This window comes from Barbatula barbatula, assembly GCF_947034865.1.
Source record: "Barbatula barbatula genome assembly, chromosome: 11".
NCBI lineage: Eukaryota > Metazoa > Chordata > Actinopteri > Cypriniformes > Nemacheilidae > Barbatula > Barbatula barbatula.
In genome coordinates, this window is record NC_136774.1 from 2,852,981 (window position 1) to 2,869,048 (window position 16,068).

The 16,068-nt window shown below is 38.0% G+C and overlaps 1 protein-coding gene across 1 annotated transcript; it reads right to left on the minus strand.

The window, feature by feature from the left end:
* Window positions 1-107: 107 nt before the first annotated feature.
* LOC306900105 (interleukin-17 receptor C) lies at window positions 108-15,784 on the minus strand. Its single transcript, XM_079466821.1, has 15 exons — window positions 15,563-15,784; window positions 12,012-12,039; window positions 11,744-11,869; window positions 11,438-11,661; window positions 11,091-11,211; window positions 10,970-11,005; window positions 10,329-10,471; window positions 10,178-10,240; window positions 9,855-9,906; window positions 8,895-9,145; window positions 6,670-6,723; window positions 6,539-6,590; window positions 6,296-6,391; window positions 2,903-2,941; window positions 108-2,774 (listed from the first exon to the last, which is right to left on the minus strand). Exons 1-15 carry the CDS (start codon window positions 15,665-15,667, stop codon window positions 2,053-2,055), a joined length of 2,112 nt encoding a protein of 703 aa, XP_079322947.1. The 5' UTR covers window positions 15,668-15,784; the 3' UTR covers window positions 108-2,052.
* Between the last annotated feature and the right edge of the window lie 284 nt (window positions 15,785-16,068).

Here is a 16,068-nt window from a genome sequence, read left to right on the forward strand (position 1 = left end):
AACTTGTCTCGTCAATAAAGACAATTAAGACGGCAATACCAAGCTCAACTGCTAGATATCAATGTCCACTGTCATTAGTTAAATGCATCAAAACTACAGGACCCATTCAACAAATTGTTTATTTAATAAAATTAACATACGACATAATTCAACAAATCTTTTATTTGAAACAATTATTAGGCAGTAAAATAATAATACAAATGAATATTAACAGAAATTAAATAAAATATAAATAGTTATATTATTAGCCAAACACAAACCAGAAGTTATGTCCGATGAAACAGTCTATAGGTTTCGGAAGGTTTTTTTAGAACATGAAAATCCGTTTCAAAACAAGTTTTCGTAGACCATTATTGTACAATTCTCCCGGAAAAGCACGCCCACTTGTCAACCACCGAAAGTGAGAGCCAGAGCCAACCCACGGGTCAACCAGGGAGAGTGAGGGATGGAGCATGCACACACGCCAACCAGCTGGAGCAGGAGAGAGAGATCAATGGGTTCGCAAAGGTCAGCTGTGTTCACTGCATTTTGGTGAGGAATGTTTTATTAATGGTGGATATAACACTGGATATGGAGATCATTTGAAACTGATAGATGGATCAGTGTTTTATAAAAGTGATCAAACGCCACCAACATATATGTTCTCTGAGATCTTCCGGCAAGCCGAAATCTTACTAGTAAAAATGCAATTACGACGAGTAACGCTAGGGACAATTTAAGCTAATTTCGGCTTGCCATATGCTCTCTGTGTGCTGCTGGCTGCTTGTCTGCTACGACTCCTGACCCCGCACCCGAGGTCCAATGAGGAGCTGTTAGCTGCCTAAACTTATTATAATTTTAAATCTAACTTTCTTTATTTTGCCTTGTTGTGCAAGCACTGTCGGGCTTGTGCAGAGGCTGCAGCTTTTGCCAGAGGGGAACTGGAATCCCCTGGTTAGGCCTGGTTTCCCTCTGAGGTTTTTTTTCTCCTCCAATGGAGTTTTGGGTTCCTCGCCACCGTTTGCATACTGTTTTGCACTGTTTGCCTGGCCGGGGGGCTGCTAGAATTTGATAGTCTTATTTAATTAACACTGCATATAGAAATTTATTGTGTGTCTGATATTTGACCTGTGTTTTGACTTCCAAAACCAATGTTTTCTTGTACAGCTGCTTTGTAACAATGAAAATTGTAAAAAGCGCTATATAAATAAAGCTGACTTGACTTGACTTGACTTAAACTGTGCTTATAGTAGCGGTAACCATAGTAATCAAATGCCATCATCTATGAATGAGCTGGTGATTTTTCTGGTTAAAAATTTACTGCATAACGGCCACATAAAGGCAGTGAAGAGACAAAAAACAACCACCTTGTTTTTTCAAAAACCAAACAATGTAAGTATCCTATGCCTGTTGACTTTTCCCAGATGTGGCAGATTAGTTTTGTTATTTCTTTGCATAGCTACTCTTTTGCACTTAGCAAACACAGCAAAATGCAACCGAGCTTGACTATGCAATTAGGGGAGTGGACAGAGGCAAATATCGAATTAACAAAAAGAATGTTTGGATAAATCAAACAATTTATTGTCATGGAATTATGATATATCTGGACTTGAAAGACACAATTTGAGTCCTGGCATAACATTAAATTAGCATCTAACCCAATTACCGTATAAGTTGACTGAGGTAAATTGACTGATTTATGTTTAAATAGAAGAAATTTAGCAAAAGGCATGAAGTTTTGGTGGGAGATTGACACACTAGACAAATAACTGTTTGTTCGTGCATTGCTAGTGTTGATAGGTAGTTCTTTGTTCATTGTTGTTTATCCTTGATTTCAAATAAGAATCCTCCAATGTTTTTTTGGTGTAATTTACGCGAAGTAACTACTTGAGCAATTGTTAAAGCCCAAATTATGTTAATTAATAACTAACCTCTCACTTTCCATTACATTTTGTGTTTTGAGAATGTGTAAAGCAGAACAACTTAGAATATGTCTGTCTTACAGACTTAGCATAAAATAGGTATATTTACATAACATATTTACATAGTTTCATGTCAGCGATCAAATTTTATTTAGATCCAGCCTATTGTGCTTCTGTAAGAGTTATTATGTGGGGTTGTCGGGTTTTGCTGTAGTGGAAAATCTTCCGAGGCATCCTCAGTTTCAAACTTGTGTGTTGTACTTCCAGTGAGCCCACAGAGTTCCCCCGATAATGCCTTTGCAGCAGTGCTCAACGACATGGATCGTATACACTGTCTTGCAATGCCTCGTCCCTTATGAACCCCATGCGTGAGCTCCATTAGGAAACCAAGACTCTGAGACGGCAAGCTGAAAAATGGAAGCCCCTGAAAGAACTCTGGGAATGTCAACACCGACCCAGGAGATTGTACTTTAAACTGGACCAGCATAAATCGCTTGCCAGCATGACCTTGTAAATAGTCAGCAAGAATGCAACTCAGTGACGCGTTGAAAACATCCAAGGACGATGAAGATTGAAAGCCTTCTTTCTGTTCATAGTTTCCACTCTCACCTCGACATGCCCATTCTTTTGCCCGTTTACAGGTGGTCTGGGTCAGAAACAACACTGCCCTACCTCCACAAATTTGTACCTGGTCAAGGTGGGAGTGTAGCCAGGGAATGGGGCCCAAAGTATTTATCTCTGATCGATTCCACAGGTCCATAGATACATTAAAACCGAGTGTGGAAAGACTGGAGCTCAGACGACAGATCAGCTCAGTGACTTCTTGGCTGTCGGGAGGACACACCAAGAGTACCTCAACACCGTCTGCTGCCCCTGTCAGAGTACAGATATATGCATCTTTAATAGCTGATAGGACATACAAGCTATACTTAAAGAATACTAGATTTATAAGAAATATAAGTTTGAACAATAATAACAAAGAACAACAAATGAAAACGCACTGGTCATGTTGTCCACCTTCAGCCATCTGAAAATCCAACCTGTTATGTATTTAAGAAACAATGTTTATTGACATTTCATCCAGTGCCGGCACATGTGTCAATCTAACAAAAATAAATGAATTTCACCCCAAACAAATAATACACATTATCCTATTTTTCATGACTTAAAACAAAGCTTTCCTTAAAACTGTAACACAATGAATAATATACAGCAGTGGTAAAAAGTTAACATTCACCTTAAAGATTTGGAAAAAGTTTTAAGTCGTGACAGTCCCCAATGAGGGGTCAAATTTGCAGAAGATGCTGAAAAAGCAAAGATTGTGGAGGATCTAGAGGATTTTTCTGGAGAAAGTGGTGTTTCTCAGATCAAAGAAGAAACTCTTCCACAACTATTTCAAAACTTTAAAACTGGCATCAATTGTTAAGGTTACACACACAGTATTAAGACTCAGATGTATATTAACTTTTGAACTGGCTTATATTTTTGTAAATGTATATTTTTCCTACTCTGTGTTAAGAACTACAGTATAAAGTAGATATCGTTTATGTTAATAACTTGTTCATTGCAGTACTAATGTAAAAACCTTATTAAAAAGATTCCTGTTATTCCTGTTGTTTTCCTTACATTTCCTTACAGATTCTGCAAGGTGTATGTGAACTTTTGGCGACAACTACATTGAATTTAAATAAGCATTACAATAATATCATGTTTTTTCTTTTGAAAGGCACTGTCTTTACTAATATGTAGATCTGCTTTGCAACAATAAAAAATTGTTAAAGCTTTATAAAATACATTTTAAAATTATATTAAATTGTGTGCTTAATTATCATAATGTCACAATTAAAAGATAGAAGTATCATTTATATTTTTTTATGATTATGATGATGATTAAAGGGTGACAGATTAGGTTTCATTTGTGTGTGTGGACAAGGCGTAACAACAAGGATGGCCTACAGCCAGTGTGAGTTGACAGAACTGTCTCTGGACCAATCGGGGCAGTGCTTAGTTACTCCTTACTTCTTATGTTAATGTAACGCTACGCTGTCAGAGGAGAAGAGGTAGCCCTCGCCTTATTACTGAACCGTTCCCTCTGCTGCCTTTAGTTCCTGTTTGGCAGCCATATACAGTAACCATAGACTTGGTTGTCATAGCAGGGGATACCCACAAAAAAACGTCATATCCGTTTATGCCGCAGGGAAAATCCGTTAGAATCAACGGGTGTAGACCCTGTTAGACGCTTGATCTGAGCACTCTGTAATGATTACGATTGATTTTTCAGGCTCACCCTCATTACAGTTCATTAATTATTTACATGCGTATTTAAGCCTTTAGTCCTGTCAACCACATCTCTCACAACACTCAAAAAAACTACTCTCTCACTACATCTCTCCTGCGAATACTTGACAGGTGAATTATAAAAAAACACTAACCCACTCTCTCTTTCTCTCTCTCAACAGGCTTTTGTGGAAACAAGTAACTTGATATTAGCACTTATTGTATTATTGCCCCAGTATGACATATCGCTTTATTGCTTAGACTAACTATAAATCTCTTTGGATAAAGGCATCTACTAAATTACAAAATTTAAATGTCTAAATGTAAATGTAATGTTGTTTTAAACGTGGTTCTTCTGATCTAAATACCGCCAAGGTAACCATATTTACCTGGCTTTATTGTGATTGGTCAACAGCGACACGGCCTGCAGTCAAAAGTTTGTGTTGGGATAGCTGAACTGTGAAATTTAACACTGTCCCATGCAACTAATTTCCTATAGAATCTGTGCTAGAGGGCTACATGTTAAATATAAGAAGAAAATACATTCAAACTTTAAACATGTGATGCATTATTTGTTATTTTACTTTTTTCATTTAACTTTTATGGTTAAATTATATGTAAATCCTTTTTTAGGTTGCAGTTAATTTCAGTTATACAGTATCACCATAACCAGTCACAGAAAAGCCTAGTAGAAAACACATTTTTACTGTATGTAAAAATCTAAATATTTTAATTGCTTAAATTATAATTTTTATGTTTTAATAGTATACAAAACAAGAACCAGAAGTTATCATAAAAGAGTGATTAAATAATTGAATGTAAAATAACTGCATAATCTTAACTTTAAATTAAGTACACATAAGTACACATACATCTGTCACGTTAATACACGGATCAGTATACAATAATACACATAATACACAGATCAATTTGGGAATTTTACATACTTTTGTGTGTAAAAATAATGTGTCATTAGTGATTTCAATGATAGTTTGTTAAATCACAATTGTTTATATTGTGGAAGTATCATCTTCAGTCCTTGTATAAAAGGTTTCAGCGGCAACAACATAAACAAATGTTATGTGGTCCAAACTAAACTTCCGGTTGAGCTTCGTAATTTCAGTTTAATCAAATTATTATACGTTGAAATATTAATATAATTTAATATTGATGCAAATTAATTTAAATAAATTGTTAAACTAAACACAGACCGGAAGTTAAATCCGGACCAGGCGCATGGGTCCGATGAAGAATGTACAAGTCCAATGTGCTGATTGGTTGGTGCCGTATTTGTCCCGCCCCTGCTACACTGTGATTAGGCCAGGAAGACTAAATGTTCCTACAGTCATGTGACCATGAGACATTTTTGCTGTTGCGATAACACAATATCGATAATGTTGTTACATCCCTACAGATCCTATCTTTCCTAATGTTCTGCCAAAACTTTGTTGTACGCACGTAACGTAATGCCTGAAAAAACACCTTATGCGATGGGTAAAAAGTTTTTGCAGAACTGACGTGTTACCATTGGGCTTGTTTTCAATGTGCTATTTCAATTTGGGCATTTTGAAGGGTAACGGAAACAGCTATTGATGAGCTGAGCATTCTACCTCAGGTTAAAAAAAATTAACTAAGGGTGCCCAGCTTAATGGCGATGCTGAGACTTGAAGGAACGCATCATGCTTTAAATTAACCTGCAAAATTCCGCCAGCTGATGGTGTTACAGTTGTGCAGCTATTCTTGTAAATGAAACACCTTAATGACCTATGACCAAATGCACGGAATGTTCTGAAAAACCTCCGCAATAATATAAGTATAAATTGCTTCATACTTAGCTCATAACAATAATCTAGTTAGATAAATAGTCATGCATAATATTAATTGAGTTGTTCGAATGTAAAATTAGATATAAAAGACATTAACATTTCAACGCTGTGATGAGAAAACATCTGATCACTGTTGTGTCTCTCTACGTTTCTTCTCAGCAAATTTCAATTCAACCATCAGTTTTCACATTAAAACATGATAGATGTTAAGTACAAATCTGGTCTCATATGAATGGGCCAGCAAAATAAAAAACATATTGTTCTGTAAACTTCTGTGTGTGTCATTCTCACTTTTAAGTGCACCCTGGAATGCGTGGGCTCCCAATAAAGACAGACACACGAGCACCACACACACAAGCAGGAGGAAGCTCCAACGTGCTCTATTCACTGAAGAGGTGGGAGAAAAGAGATTAGAAACAACAAAGAGGGTTCATGTCAATGATGGCAAAATCTGTACTGAATCATAGCCTAGTACGCATATTAGACACTGCAAAATAATCAGGGAATTGAGGAATAATGTGTATGATTTCTTACCTTCAAATGGGCACACTGGACCCAGATAACCATCAATTCCCCTTACCTTTACCTGGAGAACAGACACAATGCTTTTACATTCTCAAGGCATGCTGTTAACCATTCGAAAAAAATACATACAAAATAATTACCTGAACACATAATAAAGAACTATGTTCAACTTTCCAAAACTCTCCTTGTAATTGCTGCAAAAGAAAAAAAAGTTCTCAATCTTTTGCAAGTTCAAATCATATTCTGTATGTTGTGTTTCTGCACCATTACTTTTCTAAGCGATCTAACTTATAACTACACATGGATCCAACCTATCTAAAAGTCAAAAACAGGATGGCAGTCACATCCAGGGGTTAAACAAAATAATATGAATATCTTGTAATAGGGTTAAATGTAATTTTTACGGGTACTGTGAAAAAGTCTTGGTTACGTATGTAACCTCAGTTCCCTGATGGAGGGAACGAGACGTACAAACTCTTGAAATTCAAGCCATTGAAATTGGTGAATGGCGCTACACGCCACTGGGAAAGATACCCGGGTCGCTGCAGCGGGCGAAGCGTTGTGGCATAAAGGACATCCGTAACCAAGACATTCACTTTCTGTCAGTCTCTCGACGTTGTGTCGATCTGACAGATGGGGTTCCTATCTATATGAAACGCCACTGCGCTTCGCCGTATCACGACCTCAAGCGGCACGACTCTGACTGGTTTAGGCGAGTCACAGGTTAGCACTGCCGCGAATCATGATCTCCCAGTGAAAAAAGTAAAACAGCATTTGAATAAGGCCGACGGCTCTTACCAACGACCGTCACAGCCTTCAAGGGGCCTTCCTACTCTAGATACGAAATAGCCGCCTTGCACGGTGAGGGACACTGGGGAGCGCAGGAACCTCTACAGAGGCCACATCCTACGGACAGGGAGGTGAAATGTGGAAATTATACACGGTCTTGTCAAATGGACAACCCCAACAGGGGTGCACAGATCGGTGGAGTCCACCGTGGGTAGGTCATGGATTCACCAGCCGGGAACCAAGATTGAGCAATACGTCAGACCCAATGGGGGAGACACTACGTGTGGGGCATCCCCTCAAGTAACAGGGGTTCCCCCTTAAGGGGGAAACTCACCTCTACCGAGCTTTGGTATATGAGCTGCTCTGCCCGGCTCATAACCAGAAAGGATGCGTAGTGATGGATAGAATGCCTGTACTTCACCCAGTGGGGAAAGTAGGGAGGCAAAAGAGTGCACTGACTCGCCTGGAGAAGGGGAGAAGGCTCTTCGCAGGAGTACACTTTTCAGGCCGTCATAAAAGTGTTTGGTTTAGCCCAACACGCAGCTTCTACAGATGTCTGCAAGTGAAGCACTCTGATCCAGTGCCCACGAAGAGGCTACACCCTGGGTACATCCTTCCCCTGAGAAAGCAGGTGCTCCATCAGGGGCTCAAAAACCTCCGCTGCAGACGGCTCGAAAGCTGCCATGGAGCGCGAAGCAGGTGATGTTGTGGCTGAACCCCAGAGGACACAGCCAGCAGTGACTGCGTTAGGTAAGGGGTATTGGGGTATGAACAGTCAGATTAACATTCTTAGTGTCCCTACATCACCACCGCCTCCACAGACGGCTCGGAAGCCGCTGCTGCAGACAGCCCGGGAGCCATCACTGCAGACGGATCGGAAGCTGCCACGGAGAGGGAAGCAGGCGATGTTGTGGCTGCCAGTAGTGACTGCAACACCTCGTACGAGTCTATCGCATCCAAGGTTACAGTGGTGAGACATGTCAGGGACACACCCATGCTGTAGGAAATTTTCGGCTCTTCCACCGAAACGCCAGAGGGGAGTCGTATACAGGAGGCGATTGCGCTGATATGCGTTGTATGGTCCAGTAGGTAAGCACAGAGAGATAAATTGCTTAGCATAAAGATGATGCTTCGCATGTTTCGAAGTACAAAAGGTGAATGAATGGGCATCTTCCTTTTATACCCGTATGTACGGGGCGGAGACTGGCGTGCCGCGCCATTCGCCAATTTCGTTGGCCTTTTAAAAAGTACAATCAGAGTTGATAGGTTTTCAAGATCAAACCCCATCTGTAGGTTGGACACAACGTCGAGAGACCGACAGAAAAGGAAAGTCAGATTTCCAAAGGGGACAAATCATGGAAGCCAATTCAGCAGAAGCATCTGCATTCTTATCTTAACTGCTGGACTGTTTCAAGAGCAACAGCCATGAGAAGGGTAAGGGAAAGAATCTTCGTTACTCCAACTTGTTCTAATAGATGAATGGTTCTCCAGTTCACTGGAGAATAATATGGTATATATTCATGTAATTGTGCCCATAATATCTATCTATAGCAGACGCTTGATGAGAGATTCCTACCCAGTGCCCAGCATCCGTTCTTATCCATTTGTCCTTGCCCGTAATCCATTTCTGGACTCTGTGTACATGATGCATGTCATTTATTTGGTTGCAGCTGCTGTTGACACTGGAGCCTTTCCTGCAAAGCCAAAGTTCAGTCTCTAGCCGGCATGGAGAGGTAAGGTTCCAGATCAGAGCTGTTGTGTCACCTTCCCCAGAGTTATGAATTTTAATTGCTGACACAGACACTGATACATTGGAGTCTGAAACAACTAATGAAAGAAAAACAAACATGCTGTCATAAAGGTTAAATCATCTATTTGGCTTCTATTACATTTTATACTGTTCTGTTGTTAAATGTCAATGGACAGCATCTGTGGCATGCTTTCAAGAAAATCAGTTTGACCCCTCCCAGTTTCTAAAAACAGGCAAATATCATGCGGGCAGTAGTGCACTTATTGAAGTCTAGGGAGCAAATGGAACAGAGTTTGAATAGCAGAAATATGAACTATTGGAAATATGAATTCCTCAAGAAGTTCATCACAACCTGTATGGGTTTATATTTTGCTTTATGGACAGCCTTGGAGGATATACGCAGGACCCAGGACAAACGGGATTCTTTTTCATTTCCACATCTTATGCTTTTCAGATTTTTTGGCACCGGAAATTTGTATCAAGATGCATTTTCAATTTTCACTAGTCCAGCTGGACACTGGTAACAGCAAACATTTACTAGTTATTACCTGGCTACTTTTAAAATGGAAATGATAATGCTAACGATCACTGATGTTCTGATTCCTTAGTACAAACAAATATGTTATTGTTAAGAGGAATCCAAATCATTGCCATTTTCAAGACTTTTTAGTTTACAGTTGATCTAGTTAGGCTCAAAGTTACTGTCAAAGTTAGTAATAGTAGACTAGTAATCAGCTTGTATCCTTAGACAAAATAGCAACAACTAGTAGAAAGGAAATGGCATACCTGTTTCATTCAAAAATGGACAGTGCACTTTTCGAGGAAAGTTACCCCAAATCTACGCAAAGGTAAAAGCAAATGTGTTTCAGTTAAAGGGATCAAATACAACATTAATAACAATTTTATTTGTATTATTTATTATCAATATTTTATATTTATATTCACAATCTTGGCTTAGAATATTTAGGTTGCCATTTACTGTAGACCATTAATTGTAAATGCGAACATTGTCAGAATACTGAGTTGTTGCTATCTGACTATTATTTTAAATTGTCTTTTTATGTTTTTTGTTGCATGACCTTAAATGTGTTCAGAAATTCATATGTTACCTCAAAGCACAGACAGGGGGCAACAGAGCTGCGTGCAATCGCAAAATCCCGGCTTGCGTCATTCTTTATGTTGATGAGTGAAGAAAAATAAGTAAAATCACACAACTAGACAAATGAAGAAATTATGTACATACTTGTTTTGAAGACATACCCAATCCACTTTTAAACACTTTCCGTCCCTTTCCAGTTTTTGACATGCCTGGAAGTTTTGATATCTCCCTTTATCTGCATTATCTACAAATAGTTGTATTGCTCCTGTTACGCGATCAGTTCTTCTACCCAACATGGGAGCATCTGAAAAGTAAAACATTAAAGGATGTAATTGATTTGAATCCATTCCACCTGAATCAGCAATTCATTTACCCACCCACTACAGACCTGTAATACAAACAAATAAAAAAAAATCTTTGTTCTGCTAAACACACAAGAAGATATACAGATGAGACCTGTTTGGTTACTGACATTCTACCAAAGATTTTCTTTGTTTTAAGCATAACAAAGAAATGTATGCAGGTTTGGAACAATATGAGAGTGAGTAAATACTGACAGAACTTTCATTATTTGGTGAACTCTCCCTTTAATTTAGGACTACAAAATGAAATAGAAATTTGTAACTCATGTCCTGTTCATGAGAAAATGATAGAAATTGCTGTGAGTTGTGTGCTGGGCAAATAATTATCCTTGTTTATTAGGATTTTGTTGTTATTTAGAAAAAGTTATAATCGTATAGAATTCTGTTTTAGTGTGTATAGTGATGGTACATAAATTATACGAGAATTTTGACCAATTTACCTTTACAGAACACAACATCTCCATCCATGGAACAAACTGAAAAGAAAGGAGTGGGTAGCTTCTATCAGTGATTATTTGCATTACATTTGACATAATTACAAGAAAGATTAAAATAATTTACCTTCTTCTTTTGAAGGTGTAAATATAGTGACCTGTTTAGTAGAGTTTGCGTAGAAAGAATAGACTATGACTGGGCTGCCGAGGTCTACCTCCCTTATTCTAACTACTAAAGACATCCACACCTACAACACACATGCGCAATTTTACAATGGCAAAGTAAAAAAAAGATGGTATTATTTTGAATTGGAAATAACCTCCGTATAGCCGCCTATAGAAACAGCTGCTAATGCGGCATCTAATTATTTATATCTATGGGTAGTTGGGCTGAAACATAAATTTCTACAGCGCATTAAAGGTATGTTGATTCTTTTCAACAAGTGATTCCTTTCATATTTTACCTACATTTACCTGAAGTGTATTGCCACCATCAAACACTGAAGAGGAAAACGTGAAGCGTAGAATTTTTGACTTTGAAAGCGAAGGGTTTGTGTAACATACACAGACAGTGGCAATCGTGTTATCTTCATTTTCATGAAAAACCCTTCTGTGTGCTTTCTCATTGACGTCATCTGCCTTATCATCACCACTGGCATCACCTGCTAGTTCAACATCCACAGACTGACCTACAGCATCTAATCAATCAAATCAATTAATATTCCTTCATGAAATATTCAGACTACAGAAATAAATATGCCCATAATGCAGAAGACATACCTCTGACTGTTGTGTTCACCAAAATTTTTAAGCACAGACTCCAGAATTTCTCCTCCGTTTGGCACAGCACAACGTACGCTTTCAGACCACCCACAAATACATTCTCATCATGACCAATGCAAGCTCCTTAGACAAAAAGACAAAAATGCCATGATTGTACTGTTGGTCATGAACAGTAAATACTGAAAATATTATATAAATCACAAGTGATGATATTGATGAGTTATTTTCCACAATGAATAATGTAATTTACTCTGTGTTTTCTCACCTGGTTTAACTTCACAGTCAACTATACTCTATAGAGAAAAACAATGGATAGAATCTGTATAAAAAGCACTCAACACACACACAGTATACATGTAAAAGAATTTCAGCCACTCCTTTGCTCCTTTGCGTTTAGTAACGCTCTTCAGAGAATGATATTACATTTGTAAATGTTGCCCAGAATACAGAAATCACAGTTTACACCCATCATCCTGTTCAACTTTTACATACACCTGTTTCTTAGGCGTGTCCTCATTAGCATCAGTTCATTTGTTTTAATAGTAGTGGATGATTCTCTCAGTTGTCCTCAGTATGAAAACATGGATCTCAACATTATAGTGTGTGCTGTAAAAGTAGAACTTGGGGATTTGCACCTGGAGGGCATGTCAATGTCTAATAACAAATAAGAGATGCAACAAAACAAAAAAGAAAAATAATGTATCATTCAGGAACACAATACACAAAGTATCAAGAATCATCTTGAACTGGGTTAACTGGGTCAATTATCCGAGAGCACTTTTCCACTGCTTTTCCACCACAGGGCTGATAATGGAAATTTTTAGAATGTTAACACAAGAGACTGAGCTATAACGGCAATCCTGCGCATTCATTAGCACGATTCAGCACAGTTAGAAAACCGTGACGAAAATTCTGAGCCGAGAACAGTTTGTAATCGTGTACTTGTTGAACCAGGCTCACGTGGAAACATAACTGTAACCAAGGGTGTAACTTTGATTTGAGAAGTGGGGGGGACACAAAATGGGAGAAAATGTTTTCGATTTGAATCCTATCACAAATACCTATGTTTTGCTTTGTTTTTTTGTTGTTTAAATTTATTAAACCATGTAACCAAACAGTGTTTTTATTGTATGCAAGTATTGACTGAGAAACAGAGGAAAACATGGCTTGTAAAACTGAATCTGTGGTCGGAAGGAAACGAGCCGGGAGACATTCGGTCATGATTCTCGTGGTGAGACACGGAGAGAGGACCCAGGTGCAGACAGCGGGTAAGGGGTTAACATATTTTAATAATAAATAATAAAACATAGACCCACGTGGGGGTAACAGAACAAAACAGGGATACAATAACATGACAGGACAGGACTAAAACTAACTACACTTAAACAAGACTTAAATTAACTTTTGACATGAACTACAAATAACTAAACTGACAAGACATGAACTCACCAACCAAATCACAAAGAACAAGCACAAGACAGAAGACACAAGGGCATTAAGTAAGGGAGCAAATCAAGAGGGAAACAGGTGTAGGGCATTAATCAATAGGGGGGGAACAAAGACGAGACCAGAGAGAGTGTCTGTAAGACCATAATAATTGCCTCTCTCCACATTAAACATGAGGTTCTGTCATGATCCTGCCACTACACTAAGAGAAACATGACATGATGCAGCAGAATCATGACACATTCTAAAATGCTGTCGATCATCTCTCCTGCACTGGTCCTAGTAGTCCACTTTTCCGTGGCGATGACGGCGTGTGGTTACATTTGAAAGTGAGGGGGACACGAACAGGATTTTGAAAATAGAGGGAGATATGTCCCCCCTGTCCCCAGTGGAAATAACACCCCTGACCTTGACCGTTTCAGACTATGGTGGAAAGCGCTCTGAGTGTCTGTCATCTGTTGCATATTATATATACTGTTATATAATATTACATTAATCATATATCATACAATATTATCGTTATTACTATTGTAAATCTTTTTTAAGTGATATATCAAAATCTTTACTTTTAAGAAAATAATTTTGTTTCCGTTTTTAATCTATTGTGATACTAACATATTTTAATGACATTTATTGAACAAAAATTCATCATTTTATTTATGGAAACAAATTTTGCTGAAGTGATTGTTTTGAACAAGTATTTACCTAAACATTATAAAACCATATTATTTTATGTAAAGTATTTGTATCAATACCGTGTGCCTTTTACCCCATGCTGGTGAGCTTTTTACCCTGAACGTAGGGCAAAAGACCCCCACCACATTTATATGATTTTTAAACAAAAGTAACCACTAATTTATTTTCACACAAAATCTGTAGCTCACATAAATGTTTAATATATGCAATCATACATTATGGGTTTAGTGAAAAGTAAATTTGTGAAATATGTCTGTTTTTTTTGGTTTGTGAATGCCAATACAGTCTCATCAAAGTTTATGAAACATTGGATGACCTGTCATTTCCTTCTTTTAATTTCTAATAAAACTGAAATATTACTTATCAGACCAAAGACACGCAAACCGAATATTTCTGATTATAAACTGCAAGTTGAAGGATGTACTGTTACTCCATCAAATACTGTAAAAGATCTAGGCGTTATATTAGACAGCAACCTGTCATTTCGAAATCACATCTCAACTGTCTCAAAAACAGCCTTTTTCCACCTAAGAAATGTTGCCAAATTACAAAATATTCTATGTGTTGCTGACGCGGAGAAGCTTATTCATGCATTTATGACCTCAAGACTTGACTACTGTAATGCGCTACTTAGTGGTTGTCCTGCATCATCAATAAATAAACTACAGTTAGTTCAGAACGCAGCTGCCAGAGTTCTAACCAGGTCCAGAAAATACGATCACATAACCCCAATTTTATCAACCCTTCACTGGCTACCCATTAAATATCGTATTGACTTTAAAGTTTTTTTAATCACTTATAAAGCCTTAAAGGGTTTAGCCCCTACCTACCTAACAGAGCTTCTATCACACTACAACCCATCACGCTCTCTAAGATCTCAAAACTCAGGACTTTTGATAATACCTAGAATAACTAAATCCACCAAAGGATTGAGCTTTCTCATACGTAGCACCTAAATTCTGGAATATAGCCTCCCCGATACTATTCGAGGATCAGACACACTCGCCCAATTTAAATCTAGATCAAAGACGCATCTTTTCAGCCAAGCATTCACTTAATGCAAAATGTGCTAAATAAACCACCAGGAGACTGCTGACATTAGATATTATTTACTAGGTCTTTTTTATAACAAGTTAAACTATTCATGTTCTGTGTTTTAGCCTTTTTTTGTGTTTTTCATTTTTCCCCTGTAAAACTGCTTTGGAACAATGCAAATTGTGAAAAGCGCTATATAAATAAAATTTAATTTAATTTAATTCAATTTATGGTGGCAGATCGTTTTAAGATAAAGGTATGTTGCTTTTGCATGAAAACAAACATTGAGTGGATTCAGGCTTTAAACGTGAGTACATGAATGCACTCATGGGTAAAAATACACAAAACAAGCACGCTTGCACCTCTCTGAAGCACACAGAACTTATTAAAACTGCTGCTGAGATAACCATCAAAACATACACACCCAGAATATAACCGACGCGCAACACACCTATACTGCACCACAGCAAACAACCAAATTCCTAGTGACTACAATAGGGAGCTCCATGTAGAAACTTGTCTGAGGTGAAACTCTCTCAAAACTATGCTAAATGCAAGCAAATTGGATTGAAAAAATAAGTTGTTAAAGGAAATTTCAACTGTTTTAGTTATCAGCCTACTGTATTCTCATGGTCTTACCTGTCCACAGGTGAGAGTGTGCTTTTCGACAAGACTGACCCTTTCCAGCACCTCAGTGAAGATATACAGGGGCAGAGAGAACAGCACCAGTGTCCGAAGATTCATTTGTCCCCAATTCTGTACACAAATCCTGTTCCCAATGAAAACTAAGAGTGCGTGCAACTCTTCCCTTCACTATGAATGCGCTGTGCTACGTTTTACACAATGAGACAGGGGGGAGGAAGAGAGCAAGATAGAGAAAGAGGAGGGAGGGAGAGAGAGAGAGAGAGAGAGAGAGAGACAGGGAGAGAGGGAGAGAGAGAGAGACTATAGTGAGTAATATTTGGGTATTACTCAATTCTGTATATACATTTCTTCATTTTGATTAACTTCTTATTGTAATAATGTGAAAGACTGACAGCAAGGCAAGGACACATGAAAGCTGTGATAAAACTGTTATTACATACTTTTTCTAAATACATGAAATATTACTTTTGTACTTCTTAAAAATTAATATGAACATGTTT

Bases quoted from the DNA above. Each gene is read 5' to 3' on its own strand.
- LOC306900105 (XM_079466821.1), bottom strand. From the start codon at position 15,667: ATGAATCTTCGGACACTGGTGCTGTTCTCTCTGCCCCTGTATATCTTC. The intron at 6,724-8,894 runs GTAGGAATCTCT...TTTCTTTTGCAG, and splicing joins GAACGGATGCTGGGCACTGG to CAATTACAAGGAGAGTTTTG. The intron at 2,942-6,295 runs GTGAGAATGACA...AATACATAACAG, and splicing joins ATTCCAGGGTGCACTTAAAA to GTTGGATTTTCAGATGGCTG.